Genomic DNA, 17,712 nt, shown 5'->3' with positions numbered 1-17,712 from the left:
CCTATTTATAGCCTACCTCCTCACGCCATTTGCACACACTGTATATAGACTTTAGTTTTTGCTATTGTGTTATTGACTGCACGCTTGTTTATTCCATGTGTAACTCTGTGTTGTTGTTTGTGTCACACTGCTTTGCTTTATCTTGGCCAGGTCGCAGTTGTAAATGAGAACTTGTTCTCAACTAGCCTATCTGGTTAAATAAAAGTGAAATAAAAAAATAAAAAAATAAATAAAAAACATGTTGACCAAGATCTCATGCAATAAATTTGGAAGTTTCGAACATTGGCATAATTACCATTCAAATAAGTATGCAACATAAACATGTTGTGTGAAAGAAACTCTAATTGCATTGAAATATCCTTCTGGGGAGTGGGGGTATCTCCCCTGCTATTAAATTGTGTAACTGGATATGAATTTCTTATTTGACCTTTTGTTGTAATTTTTCAGGGGACGATCACCTGAGTGGTACAACAAAGTGTTTGGCCATCTCTGTGCGGTGGAGGTTGCTAGGATACGGGGCTCCTTCCCTGTGCTGACAGTGAAAGGAACAGAGACAAAGCTTTGAACTTTGAGATGGACTGTCGGCCCACTTGAGACACGTGCTGCCTACAGCACACAATGACTCAAATGAAGGGTGCCTATCTGTAGCATTATATTACATCTGCCTGATAAACTCTCCAGTGTCATCAACAGGGTACTGTCAGGATGTGGACTCTCACTCAGATTGCACTGATGCCCCATGAGGAGCCACTGAGGGAATGTCAGCAATATTTACAAATCTAAATCAGCCTATGCATTAACTGACCATAAAACATTAAAATGTACCTTGAAAGAAAGAAAATAGACCGTTTCTTTACACAAAAGCCATTCTTTTGAAAGCTTTATGAGTCCCACCGCGACATCCGTGCAATTTGGACTTCTTACCCGTTTAACATCTTGTGTTTGAGCTACAGATTTCTGGGTTGTACTATTGGATTCATCTATTTCTTCTGCATCTGTGTGATTAACGGGGCTGAGCTAGAGCAGAGTCTGTGAGACTGGTGGTTCCCGAAAGGGCCCGGGGCCGGATCTTTTCACAAAGTAAGAGAGAGTCCGAATGGTTTGAGCTACACTATTAAAAGCTATCTATGAAAAGCTGGGATTCTCACAAATACACACGTGTAACATGTTTTACTTTATGACAGACAAGCTACACAACAGGTGTTAGAAGGTAAGGGGTTCTTCTACATAGAAGATCATAGGAAATCCCAGGACATAGTGTCTATAAAACTGTAAGGGGTTCTTCTACATAGAAGATCATAGGAAATCCCAGGACATAGTGTCTATAAAACTGTAAGGGGTTATTCTACATAGAAGATCATAGGAAATCCCAGAACATAGTGTCTATAATGCTGTAATAAGCACACATAGTTGTTGTCACAAACTCCAAACTCCACAAAGTTGTCACTGACTAGTTGGATATTAATTTCCCACTGAGCAAACCATTTCTGTGCTTACAGCATTCATATCAATTCATTTTTATCCGGTTTTTGCTTTGGCTTTTATTTTTTTATTGACTTTTGACAATAAAACACATGAATGCAACTGTTTATGTCACATTGTTGCCCTGGTTGCCCTGAAAATAAAATGGTTAAACACTTATTTGTGAAGCTAAATATAAGGGCTGGACATGCAGATAAATGAAAGCAAGATAAATGAAAATGCAATTTTTGCTGGTGTCTCGGGACTGAAAGGGTTAATGCTGACGTATCAAGACTTATGGCGATGAGGCCAAAATGCCATGGAATGTTTTTAGCTGCAACTAGCTTTACACAATAAGCTAGTACACAATCAGGAGAGCTCTATAGAAACCATTCATGCTTGTACTGTATGCTATGCAATTTCTTCATGATAAATTCACAGAGCTAATATATTTGACTATTGTCATTAGATGTGTCTCAAACTTGAGAATGGCACTTTCAATAGCTAGCCTCAGTGTTGATAATGCAAACATACTTAGATGTTAGAGAGAAAAGTGTTTGTTACTGAGGCTCCTTAGTGGGTGGTAGTGTGTCTTAAAACACTGTGCATTTTCAGGCCTTGCTTCAGCCCTACATTTTCAGTAACTTTTTATTCTACTCAAGTGTTTATCATAAGAGGGGACTCTACTCTGAACTTCCTGTTGTCTCTTATTTTTACTCTTATCTTTAAAAGACTAACTGGTTAACCTCCTCTCACTCTAATTTAGCTATTGCTTAGCTGCTGAGCTATAGGGATCATTCTTCTTCCTCAGATCTTCTGAAGTTTAGAAATGGGAACAGAGCCATTTGTGAAATAGGCAAATATCTGTCCACCAAGCACCAAACTATAAGATATAAGCATGGGGCGCAAACATTTGCATAATTCACGCTTTGATGTCCGTTTAAGATTTATTCATGAGTAATTGCTTGTGTCAGAAATTGCGATCACAATGAGAAGGGACAAGGATTATGACACGCTCAAAAGTAGACAGACAACCTGAGCTTTAGACAGCGTTTGTGTAGATTGCTTACTTACTGTGTGTGTCTGCAGTATTATTGTATTTTATTGTGTCTCAGTAATCCGTGTTTTATTTATGTCTGTATGAATGAGTCTTCGTATGAGTCACAGGAATGTGACTACCTCTGTCTGTACAGAATCGAACCATTGACGTATTTTTCTGTTGGGCATTATATACAGGAATGGTTTTTAATTAGATCTCATTTTAATCTGAGTTATGCAATGGGTGGAAGTGCAATGACTGAATGCCTGTAACCTTTTTCAGTGTTTTTTTAATGCCATATGCTTTACATACAAACATTAATAGCCCGTACACCTAAATGGGATCACTCCCACTGAATAACTAATGCATTGAACATAATTTAAACAATTGTGGGGAAGTAATAGCCATAAACACAAGTATTACATATCTGTGAACTACAGGGTAGTTTTGAGTGAATACTTTTTGTAACATAACAGGCCATTGTATTGTACTCAATGAAGCAGTTGTAAATAACTTGCATTTTAGCCCACAACAATGTGTTCATCTTATTTGTCTCATCTATTACTATTTACTCTTTCTTTACTACCTATTTGTATTATACTGCTCTGACTGTAAAATAGAGTAGAAAATCAATAAACAAATATTGAAAAACAAATGAATGTTATTTTGAGTTCTGGCTTTGTGAAATATGTTATTTCTCTACCAAAATCCCCCCGGACCTTCTTCACCATCATCATTTGTTTCTAATTGTCACAGTTGAGCTTAAGAGGCAAGTAGTAACATTGCATCTGAATGTCAAATTTATCAAACCTAAGCAAATGTCACACCCTAAAACCCAAAACAACTCACTCATTTACACCTTTTCAATTCCATATATTTTTACAATATTTTTTTTATTATACATTTATACAATACAATTTGTGTAATATCAATTGGGTATGCAAAATAATTTGTGATTCTGCACATCTGTGTTTACAATAACTGTATTCACACAAAACATTTGTTAATAAATTGGTTCCCAGAAAGCGTGTTCTCTTGCTGGTAAAGAATGATTACAAGAATACATCTCTCCCCCGATAAAATAAGGACATGGGTAGCCAACCCTCCTCCTGGAGAGCCACTCAGTATGCAGGCTTTGCTCATGCCCTGCTCAAGCACACTGATCCTACTAATCAGAAGCTTAGCCAGATCTTGATGTTTAAATTTAGTGTTTTCCAGAAGAGCTGGAACAAAAGCCTGCATACCCAGGCAGTAGCTCTCCAAGAGGACGGTTGGCAAGCTCCCTGACTGAGAGGGTCCTTTTGTTAAGGGGGAGCGCTGGGGTTCTGGTAGACTTCAGATACTTTTTGGGACGTTTCCCTGAGCCCAGCCTGTTTGCACTTGGCCTTCAAGCAGAGCTTGAGTTTCTCCTGGAAGGAGCTGGCAGTGATGGTGTATAGAATGGGGTTTAGGGCACTATTGATGGGCAGGATGAAGATCACCACCCATAGAATGATCGTTCCTGGAGGACAGGGAGGAAGAGGAGGAGGAGAGGGTGGAGGAGGAGCCGGGGGAAGAGGACGAGGAGTTCACAAAGATTGAACATAATGATAGCACTTTAATTGTAGTAATCATGTAACCACATGTATCTGGTTTACCTGCTATTTCCACTCGTAAAAGGGAGAGGATCTTTAGGATGAATATAGGTGTCCAACACATGGCATCTGTGAAAACGATGAAGAAAAATCTCTTGGCTATAGAGACCTCCTTGTTGTAGACAGACTGTCTTGCTGTCTTGGCTGTTTTCTGTACAGAGTAAAACATGCTGGTGTAGGAGAAGACGATCATGATGAATGCAAAGAGATTCAATCCTGAAAGACAAAATGTGAAAAGCATACTTTCATTACACCTTACAATATACCTGTCCTAACATATGTATTGAATAAAACTAAAATATGTCAGTAAAACCACAAGTCGCGTAAAGGTATTGCAAAACTTGCTGAAATTTGGTATCTATTGTTTCTCATGGAGATTTGAACTGATTGGAACTGACTGGAACTAATTGGTATTTAATAAGTCTAGCTGAGATCTAAGATGATGATGATGAGATTATAAACCCTTTTTTTTCATGGCAGTTTCATGTCCCCCCAGGGAAATACATGGAACACAATCCAAGGCCTGTGCAATTCCAACTTCATCTTATATTATCCCCATTATCTTGTTGATTCACCACCATCAGAGCTGATTCCTATCCCAGTGAGCACAAGACATTTTCAAACAAAAGGACACATTTTCAACCAAAAATATGTATTTTCAGCGTATTTTTTTATGTGCTCAGACGAATGTTCCTCTTACCCAGGAATATTCCAGTGGAGTAGCATCGGGCCCCTGGTTTCTCCATCTCGTCTGAGTGAAGTGGAAAACACACTCCATTCCTGCCATAGTAATTTCCGAATGTCTGCTTGTCCCATAAGGGAATGACAGCAATAATGAAGCCCAGGACCCAGATGAGGATGAGATAGCAGAGCGTCTGTTTACGTCCGGCTCTGTAGTTGTGGAAGGGGAACACAATGCACAGGTACTTCTCCAGAGTCATGTATGTCAGAAGCATGACTGACACCTCAGTGGACAGCATGGCCAGACAGCCAATCAACTGGCACTGCAGGCTCTCCATCCACAGCTGGGCATGTCTGTTGTACTCTCCACAGTACTTGATGTCAAACGCACCGATGAAGAACAGGTAGACTCCCATGAGGCAGTCAGCACCTAACAGATAACATGGATTTCAGGGATCTTAGTAAGTATACTTTGTTATGAGAGGAGTTTTATGAATCTCAATAAATAATGAGTTACCTAAGTACAAGGTAATGAGAAGTGATTGCAGCCCTCGTTGTGGTGAGGTATTCTACTCACAGCACAGTGATATGATGGCCATGGTGTGGTGCTGGTTTTCAGATGCAATGCAAGACCTCAGGCAGATCACAAAGATGTTGCCGAAGCAGATGATGAAGGCCACCACCCACACAAAAACACGAAGGATGATGTTCGCAAGAAGATTCTCAAATGTTGAAATTCCGTCAGTGTTTGGCTTGCAACTTCGCACGTTAGGAGAGTAGCCACAGTATTCAAATTTCTTAAAATAACTGGGCCAGGAAAAAGATACAAAAAATATCACAATTAATCACCTTCGAACAAATTTCTGAAGTTTAACTTTTATCTTGATATGTTTGACAGTTGTAAGAATAGAGATTATCTAACAAATGGATACAGTTATACAGAGTCCTAAACTGCCCTCTAACTAGGCTTTGGTGCTTTATATGCAGTGTGGACCTGACCTGTGCTGACTAAACATTATTGTTGATTAAACAATATTTGTAGTAACAATACCTCACTGTACACCAAGCAATACAGCTGTTAGGAGTCCATTTACTGCATAATGGCCCAATGAAGCCTGTTTAAGCTGCTAACAAGTCGTTGATCCACTATTTGTAAGTAGCTTATCAAACACTTTTAAAAGGTCCTGTATTATGCATGCACAAGAAGCCATGAATTCATTACTTGTTGGTAGGTAATTGGCAATGAATGTTTAGACATTTACGCATGCTATATTTATTCCGTGTTTTTACCCTGCAAAGTAAGCTTATAACACACTATTAAATGAATTAAATCCCAATTAGAAGCTTCTACAGGCTTAGTGCCTTACTGTTTATACAGTATGACATTAAATGTTGTTGACATAAGAATAATAAATGAAGACAGAGTATATACTCACATATGGGACAAGTTGCTAAGAGAGCGAAACATCTGAATACTGATGTTTGGTATTTCAACCTCCTCTATACTCCTGAGGGGAGCAAAAACATGACTCTTTCTCCAATTGCCTAAAGCTAGTAGACCATGACACATAAGTACTTTATGAAATAAAAACTATTACTTACAGGGATTGCAAATTGACAAACATGTCAAACTGATCCTCATAAATATGAGTTAGAGGGTTATTTGAGATGTTCCTGAGAAAAGAGGGGGGACATCAATACAGGGCAGATAATATCACTTTGATTTATCACCCCTGTCTCTGTGGTCAACATGGCCTCAAGGCCAGGTTGATGGAAGACTTCATTGAACAGTGAAGTTAATAAACTGCAACTCAACAATATAAAGTTAGCATTTCTCCTACTTGATCATACCAAGTGGATCCAGCACTTTCAGGAAATCCAAGTAACAATAACATCTTTCAAAATAGTGTATACACTGAGTACACAAAACATTAAGACACCTGCTCTTTCTATGACATAAACTGACCAGGGGAATCCAGGTGAAAGCTATGATCCCTTATTGATGTCACTTGTTAAATCCACTTCAATCAGTTTAGATGAAGGGGAGGAGACAGGTTAAAGAAGGATTTTTAAGCCTTGAGACAATTGAGACATGGATTGTGTGTGCCATTCAGAGAGTGAATGGGAAAGACAAAATATTAAAGTGCCTTTGAAAGGGTTGGCAGGTAGCCTAAGGGTTAAGCATGTTGGGCAAGTGACTGAAAGGTTGCTGGTTTGAATCCCTGAGACCTGGTTTGAATCTATATGCCCTTGAGCAAGGCACTTAACCCTAATTCCCCTGGATAAGAGCATCTGCTGATTGACTAAAATGTAAAAGGGTATGGTAGTAGGTGTCAGGCGCAGCAGTTTATGTCCAATAGATTCCCGTGTGTGTCAAGAATGGTCCACCACCCAAAGGACATCCAGCCAACTTGACACAACTGTGGGAAACATTCGAGTCAACATGGGCCAGCATCCCTGTGGAATGCTTTCGACACCTTGTAGAGTCCATGCCCGATGATTTGAGGCTGTTCTGAGGATAAAAGCAGGGGGTGCAACTCAATATTTGGAAGGAGTTTTTAATGTTTGGTATACTTAGTGTATATTAGGGATAGGATTCAAATAGAAATTGGATATACTCACAACTGTTTTAGGTTTAGAAGATTTCTGAACATAGTTGAGGAGAACTCCTCAAATTTGTTTACAGATATGTCCCTGGAATGATCAAAAAATATTTTCAACAATGAAATACATTACTGTATTTGGACATTTTACAACATTATTTGACCCATATAATGTTGTGTTAAGTACAGTTAACTCACAGGTCTATCAGGTTTGGCATTCCAAAAAATATTCCCTCCTCAATGGTTTGTACTCTGTTTTTTCGAAGAGCCCTGCAAAATAAATGTCCCTATAAGTGGCAATTGTTATTCAAGAACCTACAAACTAGACCAATTACATGACTTGAATAGTAGTAGGGCCTACAATAATTTACATACACTGCTTGTTAGATTTTATTTGGAGTTGAATCTGGATAGTAGGTAAAGTGGGGCAAAATAGTATTTAGTCAGCCACCAATTGTGCAAGTTCTCCCACTTAAAAAGATGAGAGAGGCCTGTAATTTTTATCATAGGTGCACTTCAACTATGACAGACAAAATGAGAAGAAAAAAAAATCCAGAAAATCACATTGTAGGATTTTTAATGAATTTATTTGCAAATTATGGTGGAAAATCAGTATTTGGTCAATAACAAAAGTTTATCTCAATACTTTGTTATATACCCTTTGTTGGCAATGACAGAGGTCAAATGTTTTCTGTAAGTCTTCACAAGGTTTTCACACACTGTTGCTGGTATTTTGGCCCATTCCTCCATGCAGATCTCCTCTAGAGCAGTGATGTTTTGGGGCTGTTGCTGGGCAACACAGACTTTCAACTCCCTCCAAAGATTTTCTATGGGGTTGAGATCTGGAGACTGGCTAGGCCACTCCAGGACCTTGAAATGATTCTTATGAAGCCACTCCTTCGTTGCCCGGGCGGTGTGTTTGGGATCATTGTCATGCTGAAAGACCCAGCCACGTTTCATCTTCAATGCCCTTGCTGATGGAAGGAGGTTTTCACTCAAAATTTCACGATACATGGGCCCATTCATTCTTTCCCTTACACGGATCAGTCGTCCTGGTCCCTGTGCAGAAAAACAGCCCCAAAGCATGATGTTTCCACCCCCATGCTTCACAGTAGGTATGGTGTTCTTTGGATGCAACTCAGCATTCTTTGTCCTCCAAACACGGCGAGTTGAGTTTTTACCAAAATGTTATATTTTGGTTTCATCTGACAATATGACATTCTCCCAATCTTCTTCTGGATCATCCAAATGCTCTCTAGCAAACTTCAGACGGGCCTGGACAGGTACTGGCTTAAGAAGGGGGACACGTCTGGCACTGCAGGATTTGAGTCCCTGGTGGTGTAGTGTGTTACTGATGGTAGACTTTGTTACTTTGGTCCCAGCTCTCTGCAGGTCATTCACTCGGTCCCCCGTGTGGTTCTGGGATTTTTGCTCACCGTTCTTGTGATCATTTTGACCCCACTGGGTGAGATATTGTGTAGAGCCCCAGATCGAGGGAGATTATCAGTGGTCTTGTATGTCTTCCGTTCATCTTTCCCTCGATCCTGACTAGTCTCCCAGTCACTGCCACTGAAAAACATCCCCACGGCATGATGCTGCCATCACCATGATGTTGCCATCAGCATGCTTCACCGTAGGTGATGGTATTGGCCAAGATGATGACCGGTGCTCGGTTTCCTCCAGAAGTGGTGCTTGGTATTCATGCCAAAGAGTTCAATCTTGCTTTCATCAGACCAGAGAATCATGTTTCTCATGGTCTGAGAGTCCTTTCGGTGCCTTTTGGCAAACTCCAAGGAGGCTTCCATGAGAGGAGTGGCTTCTGTCTGGCCACTCTACCATAATGGCCTGATTAGTGGAGTGCTGCACAGATGGTTGTCCTTCTGGAAGGTTCTCCCATCTCCACAGAAGAACTCTGGAGCCCTGTCAGATAAACCATAGGGTTCTTGCTCATCTCCCAGACCAAGGCCCTTCTCCCCTGATTGCTCAGTTTGGCCGGGCGGCCAGGTCAAGGAAGAGTCTTTGTGGTTCCAAAATCCTCCAATTAAGAATGATGGAGGCCACTGTGTTATTTGCGACCTTCAATGCTGCAGAAATGTTTTGGTACCCTTTCCCAGATCTGTGCCTCGACACATCCTGTCTTGGAACTCTACGGACAATTTCTTCGACCCCATGGATTTGTTTTTTCTCTGACATGCGCTGTAAACTGTGGGGCTTTATATAGACAGACGCAATCTCAATGACACTGCCCTAACCCATCTGGACAAGGGGAATACCTATGTAAGAATGCTGTTTATTGACTACAGCTCAGCATTTAACACCATAGACCCTGGGTCTCGACCCCGCCCTGTGCAACTGGGTCCTGGACTTTTTGACGGGATGCCCCAGGTGGTGAGGGTAGGAAACAACATCTCCACCCCGCTGATCCTCAACACTGGGGCCCCACAAGGGTGCATTCTCAGCCCTCTCATGTACTCCCTGTTCACCCATGACTGTGTGGCCATGTGTAATGGATGTGAAACGGCTAGCTTAGTTAGCGGTGGTGCGCGCTAAATAGCGTTTCAATCGGTGACGTCACTTGCTCTGAGACCTTGAAGTAGTTGCTCTGCAAGGGCTGCGACGAGACGGCCTACAGGGAGGAGGTGAGGGCCCTACGAGTGTGGTGTCAGAAAAATAATCTCACACTCAACGTCAACAAAGAAAGGAGATGATTGTAGACTTCAGGAAACAGCAGAGGGAGCACCCCTTATCCACATCGATGGGACAGTAGTGGATAAGGTGGAAAGTTTTAAGTTCCTCGGCGTACACATCACAGACAAACTGAAATGGTCCACCCACACAGACAGCGTGGTGAAGAAGACACAACAGCACCACAGTCAGGAGACTGAAGAAATTTGGCTTGTCACCAAAAACACTCACAAACTTTTACAGATGCACAATCGAGAGCATCCTGTCGGGTACTGCAACTGCTCCGCCCATAACCGTAAGGCTCTCTAGAGGGTAGTGAGGTCTGCACAACGCATCACCAGGGGCAAACTACCTGCCCTCCAGGACATCTACACCACCCGATGTCACAGGAAGGCCAAAAATATCATCAAGGACAACTACCACCCGAGCCACTGCCTGTTCACCCCGCTATCATCCAGAAGGCGAGGTCAGTACAGGTGCATCAAAGCTGGGACCGAGAGACTGAAAAACAGCTTCTATCTCAAGGCCATCAGACTGTTAAACAGTCATCACTAACATTGAGTGGCTGCTGCCAACATACTGACTCAAATCTCTAGCCACTTAATAATTCAAAATTGCCAAAACTGAGCAAGCTCTGTACTGGTGGTGCCCCGATCCCGCAGCTGAATCAACTTTAGGAAACGGTCCTGGCGCTAGCTGGACTTTCTTGTGTGCCCTGAAGCCTTCTTCAGGACAATTGAACCACTCTCCTTGAAGTTGTTGATGATCCGATAAATGGTTGATTTCGGTGCAATCTTACTGGCAGCAATATCCTTGCCTGTGAAGCTATTTTGTGCAAAGCAATAATGACGGCACGTGTTTCCTTGAAGGTAACCATGATTGATAGAGGAAGAACAATGATTCCAAGCACCACCCTCCTTTTGAAGCTTCCAGTCTGTTATTCGACCTCAATCAGCATGACAGAGTGATCTCCAGCCTTGTCCTCGTCAACACACACACCTCTGTTAATGAGAGAATCACTGACATGATGTCAGCTGGTCCTTTTGTGGCAGGGCTGTAATGCAGTGGAAATGTATTTGGGGGGGTTCAGTTCATTTGCATGGCAAAGAGGGACTTTGCAATTAATTGCAATTCATCTGATCACTCTTCATAACATTCTGGAGTATATGCAAATTGCCATCATACAAACTGAGGCAGCAGACTTTGTGAAAATTAATATTTGTGTCATTCACCAAACTGGATTGGTGCTACTGTTAGATAGCCAATAAAGAATTGTCAGCTAGCTAGCTAGCTACCCACAAATAATTGGAGTCTACCCATTAGTTTTAGATCATTTATGCCTGTTCATCTGTCTGGTTAGCTACCTTAATACGATTCACTTTCAGCTAGCTTGAAATCCTGCACGTAGCCTTCACCGTGCTCTGCTACTTTAAGAGGGCATCAGCAGTCAGAAAGGATAACATAAAGATAGCTCTTCCGGCTCTCTGGGAGGGAGCTTTCGGCTTGCGCGGCAGTTTGAACGGGGTGTGCAATGCTGCAGAAGTCTTGTTTATTTTCAGCGTGCAGAGTTTGTAAAGTGTTTAACTTGATCATCGGTGTTAGCGCTGTAGACTGTGGTTGCTATCTTTTGGGTTATTGATCAGTTATTGATCGCATGGATTAGTAGCAACATTGTTTGCAAAGCTTTGACATAAAAACAAACAAACCATCAGATAGACAGACAGTGTAACGGCAAGCCAAAGTCAATAGCTAAGACCTCTCTCTCCCCCCCCCTTATCGCTCCAATGCTTTTCACTGCAGCAGACTTTCTTTTTTTAATGTGCTTCTCTTTGATGTTCAGTGTCGCTTTACTATTATTGCCCTGTTATTGGGTTGACATTTTACTTAAAAGGGAGGTTACTTGCAAGTTTGTGTATTGTTATTTGAACTGTATTGAGGTGGTGTGGTACTAATTACATGTGGCCGAGAAGGTTTTTGACATTTTATGGCCTTTGTTTTGTCTATGAACACCCACACATTCATACACTCTGCACTCCTCCACTTGGAGTTAATACAGATTATTGCAAATCCTCCAATGTTGATGACCAGGTTCTGTCTTGTAAATTGTTTATATGAAGTTGCCGTTCAATTGCTCTGCCATTATTGGTTGGGATTGTGTGTTTTGGGATGTGTGTTTTTATATGGTGTTGCTTATCTTTTCTCTCCACTGGCCCTCTGGCAAACAGGCTACACTATAGGCAGTCTCTTCTGCTGATGTGTGTGGGTCTGGTAGTGGTACTCTCTCTATTCTACTCTTTTCCTTTCGGCAGGGTTAATACCTGCCTGGCACCCAAACAAAATCTTTATCTTTACCTCTGTCTAACAATCCCGCTACAGAATTGAACAATCCCACTACAAGCTGATAGTTATGAAGTAAAACATTTGCTTTGTGTATCTTGTTTTGTCTCTATTTCCATTGTCCTGGTTGGAAGAAGGTTCAGTGAATGGAGAGGTGCAGTGTCAGGTAATACAGTAGCGGGAATGCTAGTGCTTCTCAAATGTAGTGTTTTATGAGTTCTCCACACTCTGGTCCTCACAAGAACGTACCCAATGGAACGTCCTCGGAGAATACACTCGGAGCATGCGAGTGTTAAGCATGGTAGTATGCATATTGAGAAACACCCAGAGTCTACCAGAGGATTTCCAGATTCTCGACCCCACATGGCTTCCACCATCACCTTTAATTGAGAGAGCTAATGCATGAAACACTAAGAATCTCACTGCCGATAGGTAGGCTGTTCCTTCACTTGCTAGAACTAGCGGCTAGCTAGTTAGCGGTGGTGCGCGCTAATAGCGTTTCAATCAGTGAAGTCACTTGCTTTGAGACCTTGAAGTAGTGGTTCCCCTTGCTCTGCAAGGGCTGCAGCTGTTGTGGAGCGATGGGTAATGATGCTTCGTGGGTGTCAGTTGTTGATCTGTGCAGAGGGTCCCTGGTTCAAGCCCAGGTTGGGGCGAGGAGAGGGACAGAAGCTATACTGTTACACTTGCTGACCTGGTAGGGGCGAACCCGATTCTACTTGTAAAATCGCAATAGAGAGAAATAGTAAAGGAGTATTTTTGTAGGCACTAACTCCGCAATAGTTCATTAAACAAAGTCTAGGGAGAACATGAATGAAGTTTTTGTAGGATTTTTAGATAAATGCCAAAAATAAGGTACGTGGTAAACACAGGTTCAAGAGATCTTGTGTTTTGTTCTATGAGAATCTTTATTAGCTTACGTCACTTTTTGTGAATTTGGAAGAATTTCTATCATTTATAAAAGCTTCATAAATTACAAAGGTCATGTTAACTGACTGCTATTATCTCTATTATTCTACAATGTAGAAAATAGTAGAACATCTCATAGAACAAAACTTGTTAACCTTATTTTTAGTGTTCATCCCAAAACCATATTCTTTTGCCATTCATCCCCCCCCCCCCCATAATGATGGCTGCAAGAACCCAGAGACGGAGAGGAAGAGAGGCCCAATTCGGCAGAAATGTCTCTCTCCATCAGGTGCCGATTTTTCAAATACTTTTTGTATGGTCAAGAAAAACATTTATGGCGTACTTGCTACTTGAGATTCATTTGATCAAATAGAAGTTTTACAACGCTTAAGTTGTTACAAGTGTACTGACATACAGTACCAGTGAAAAGTTTGGACACCTACATATTCAAAGGTTTGTCTTTATTAACTATTTTCTACATTGTAGAATAATAGTGATGACATCAAAACTATGAAATGTCACACATGGTAACATGTAGTAACCAAAAAAGTGTTAAATAAATGAAATATATTTGAGATTCTTCAAAGTAGTCACCCTTTGCCTTGATGAAAGCCTTGCACACTCTTGCATTCTCTCAAACAGCTTCATGAAGTAGTCAATTGTAATGCATTTCAATTAACAGTTGTGCCTTGTTAAAAGTTAATTTGTGGAATTACATTCCTTAATGCGTTTGAGCCAATCAGTTGTGCTGTGACAAGTTAGGGGTGGTATACAGAAGAGAGCCCTATTTGGTAAAAGACCAAGTCCATATTATAGCAAGAACAGCTCAAATAAGCATCATTACTTTAAGACATGAAGGTCAGTCAATCCGGAAAATGTCAAGAACTTTGAAAGTTTCTTCAAGTGCAGTTGCAAAAACCATCAAGCGTTATGATGAAACTGGCTCTCATGAGGACCGCCACCAGAAAGGAAGACCCAGAGTTACCTCTGCTGCAGAGGATAAGTTCATTAGAGTTAACTGCACCTCAGATTTCAGCCCAAATAAATTCTTCACAGAGTTCAAGTATCACACATCTCAATATCAACTGTTCCGAGACTGCGTGAATCAGGCCTTCATGGTCGAATTGCTGCAAAGAATCCACTACTGAAGGACACCAATAAGAAGAGACTTGATTGGGCCTTAGAAACACAACAATGGACATTAGTCCAGTGGAAATCTGTCCTTTTTTCTGATGAGTCCAAATGTGAGTTTTTTTTTGCTTCCAACCGCTGTGTCTTTGTGACGCAGAGTAAGTGAATGGATGATATTCGCATGTGGGGTTGCCACCAGGAGGCATGGAGGCAATGGTGTGGGGGTGCTTTGCTGGTGACACTCTCAGTGATTTATTTAGAATTCAAGGCACACTTAACCAGCATGGATACCACAGCATTCTGCAATGATGCGCTATCCCATCTGGTTTGCGCTTAGTGGGACTATCATTTTGTTTTTCAACCGGACAATGACCCAAAACACACCTCCTGGCTGTGTAAGTGCTATTTGACCAAGGAGAGTGATGGAGTGCTGCAGCAGATGACCTGGCCTCCACATTCACCCGACCTCAACCCAATTGAGATGGTTTGGAATTAGTTGGACCGCAGAGTGAAGGAAAAGCAGCCAACAAGTGCTCAGCATATGTGGGAACTCCTTTAAGACTGTTGGAAAAGCATTCCTCAAGAAGCTGGTTGAGAGAATGCCAAGAGTGTGCAAAGCTGTCATCAAGACAAAGGGTGGCTACTTTGAAGAATCTCAAATATAAAATATATTTTATTTGTTAAACACTTTTTTGGTTACTACATGATTCTATTTGTGTTATTTCAGTTTTGATGTCTTCACTATTATTATACAATGTAGAAAATAGTATAAATGAAGAAATCCCCTTGAATGAGTAGTTGTACAAACTTTTGACTTGTACTGCATGTAGGACACTTGAACTCCCATTAACTTTGAGAAGAAAACACATTATATTGGAGTTGTCTCGAGATGGCTATACATTTTCATGAAATGAGGCTAGTAGCATAGCATCTCTCACAATTGAATACAGGCGATTGACGTCAACAACCCTAATCGAATATTTTAAAAAGGATTACAATAATGAGATGTATCAACCAATTCAAAGAAACTATAGGAGGGAGCAAGACAGCTCCCCATGCCACTTTGTGGACAATGACTCCAATTCTTAGGGCAGAGAGAAATGTACGTTGTCAGTATATCCATAATCTTTGACGAACCAGAGGTAACTTGTATTAGGACTACAAGCTGGTGAGCTATCCTCATCAGTATCCAAAGACTTTGAGCCAACCGGAGAGCACAAATCCTCACATTGGGGAGCCAACAATTTTACAAAAAGAAAAATAATTTAAAGGAAAAAATAGGCCATTTTCCTTTAAACTAGCTAACCACTGTAACTTGATTAATTATAATTAAATCACAATGGATTAGCTAGTTTCCAGGAATCAGATGCCTGCATAAACTGCTGAGTTAGTGCTTTGTCCTTAGCTAGCCAGCGAGCTATGTTGTGTGAGCTAGCGAATATGCTAAGGTTAGCTAGCTAACTAAATATTTGGCAAGGGCTGGCATTATGGGATTATGAGAGAATTAAATTGTTTCTTTGTCATCTTGCTAGGTAGTAATATAGCTGTTGACATCTAGCTAGTATCAACAAGGGCTTTCTATAAAATAGCTAAATGATTACAGATAGCTTCGAATCTAGACCATAAGCAATATGCACAGATATGCATTGCCAAGTAATTCTATTTTAAGGCTGAGTGGCTGACAACTTCCAAGGTCATGGCTGTGTGAACACAAACAGGTTGACTGCTGACACTCTGTTCAGAGGTGTTAAGTACTTTAGGCAGTCAAACCTTTGACAATCCTACCGGTGTCTGAGCTTTAATACACCCCACATATTTCAGAATTTTTCTTCCCTGACTGTACTGATTGCCTCTAAGGCCATGTGTGATGGAGAAAGTAATCACCAATGATAGAAACTGCCAACTTAATGTGTGTGGGCTCCAATGGTCTCTCCCTCAGACTGAATTTCATTACCAGCTGTAATAGTGCTGAGGCTCCAGACTGAAGTACATAGCTTTAGCACCAATTTGTCCTTAGGGTAGGGCAACATTTATTTTGAAATATAAATCATATGAAAACCAAGCAAGTGTCTTCTTTCATTGCGTTCATCTCTCTAGTGTAGTTGTAATTGTTGTAAAATAAATTAATGACTGTGAGTGCATTTTATGCAGTTGGATTTGCTTCAAAGATTACAAAATATTGTAAAGGAGTTGAGGAATATATCTATTTTTAATTAAACAAAACTCACAATACTGTCAGAGTGGTGCAGTTTTGAAAGCTGGAAACCCACAAAGATGATATCCTGTTCCCTTCCAGTTCTCTGTGAAAAAGATGTCAGGCCATTCTGGCATTAATTCATGATATCAGCATCAGTATCTGGTAGTTGGTAAATACTCAAAGTAGTGTTTGATGAGAAAATGGTACATTTCTGAAAACATATACTGTTGCAGAGTGATTATGGCAAACGTTCATAAATAATAAACATGGTTATGAGCAAATATGATTTAAGCGTTGTCAAATACAATAAAATATGTTATCCATCATAGTGGGTTAGATGTTATTCTGTTACTTACAGCCAGTTTAATCTCGGCATTTCCAGGCAGACAGATTTCTTAGGGATGGATTCTAGGGAATTATTCAGCAAAGACCTGCAGCCAAATTAAATTTAAAAGAGTGTATTGGTTATATGATGATGCAAATCTCATGAGCTCATAAAGTGAGAAGCACAGTGGCATGATACTTACAGGAAAAATAAAGATTTCAGGCCCTCAAACGATTTCTGTCTCATAGATGTGATTCTATTTTCGTCAAGAATCCTACATCCAGAGGAAACAGAGAAATATATCAATTTGTGTCCTACTCTACCCTTGACATCTATGTTTGTTGACTCGTTACGAGTTTCACATCCGTCACATTAGTCAAAATGAATAGAGAGCCTCTGCAGTTATACGTGAGCTATAATCACTGTTGTCAAAGAATAGTCTTAGGGGGCATTGGTACATTGTTAGCTACACCATAAATGCCACACTGTATCAAACCGTATCCTCATTACCTTCTTGGGAAGATAGTGCAGCACAAACTGAGGCATTCTCTGAGGCAGAGAATGAAGCTGGCTTTAAACATATCAAGATTTTGGCAAATTCTATGTCTCTGTGCAGGTTGACAGAAGTTGGTAGTTAGCCGTAGTTTCTGGAGCTATTCCTAACTAGCGTAATGAGTGGAAGTCTATGGGATCAACTAACGTTATCGCAA

At 40.8% G+C, this 17,712-nt stretch overlaps 2 protein-coding genes across 3 annotated transcripts in view; one reads left to right on the top strand and one right to left on the bottom strand.

Annotated features, from left to right (window-relative positions):
* stard8 (StAR related lipid transfer domain containing 8) overlaps nt 1-3,176 on the top strand; it is a 43,392-nt gene extending 40,216 nt beyond the window's left edge. Inside the window, exon 15 of one of the 2 annotated variants that reach the window (XM_064977997.1) lies at nt 448-3,176. In XM_064977997.1, the coding sequence (XP_064834069.1) occupies nt 448-565 (118 nt within the window). In that variant the 3' untranslated portion in view covers nt 566-3,176. The remainder of the gene's footprint in view (nt 1-447) is intronic. The other variant, XM_064977998.1, reaches the window with a different exon arrangement.
* LOC135547843 (relaxin receptor 1-like) overlaps nt 3,147-17,712 on the bottom strand; it is a 26,877-nt gene continuing 12,311 nt past the window's right edge. The window contains exons 9-19 of the mRNA XM_064977070.1: nt 17,205-17,276; nt 17,034-17,108; nt 16,709-16,780; nt 7,617-7,688; nt 7,438-7,509; nt 6,418-6,489; nt 6,252-6,323; nt 5,393-5,622; nt 4,835-5,245; nt 4,138-4,350; nt 3,147-4,001 (exon numbers count right to left, since the gene is read on the bottom strand). Coding sequence (XP_064833142.1) covers nt 3,805-4,001; nt 4,138-4,350; nt 4,835-5,245; nt 5,393-5,622; nt 6,252-6,323; nt 6,418-6,489; nt 7,438-7,509; nt 7,617-7,688; nt 16,709-16,780; nt 17,034-17,108; nt 17,205-17,276 — 1,558 coding nt within the window. The 3' untranslated portion in view covers nt 3,147-3,804. The remainder of the gene's footprint in view (nt 4,002-4,137; nt 4,351-4,834; nt 5,246-5,392; nt 5,623-6,251; nt 6,324-6,417; nt 6,490-7,437; nt 7,510-7,616; nt 7,689-16,708; nt 16,781-17,033; nt 17,109-17,204; nt 17,277-17,712) is intronic.

Source organism: Oncorhynchus masou, chromosome 11 (assembly GCF_036934945.1).
Source record: "Oncorhynchus masou masou isolate Uvic2021 chromosome 11, UVic_Omas_1.1, whole genome shotgun sequence".
NCBI lineage: Eukaryota > Metazoa > Chordata > Actinopteri > Salmoniformes > Salmonidae > Oncorhynchus > Oncorhynchus masou.
The sequence above is the reverse complement of the archived record's forward strand: the minus strand, read 5'-3'. Positions and strand labels throughout refer to the sequence as shown.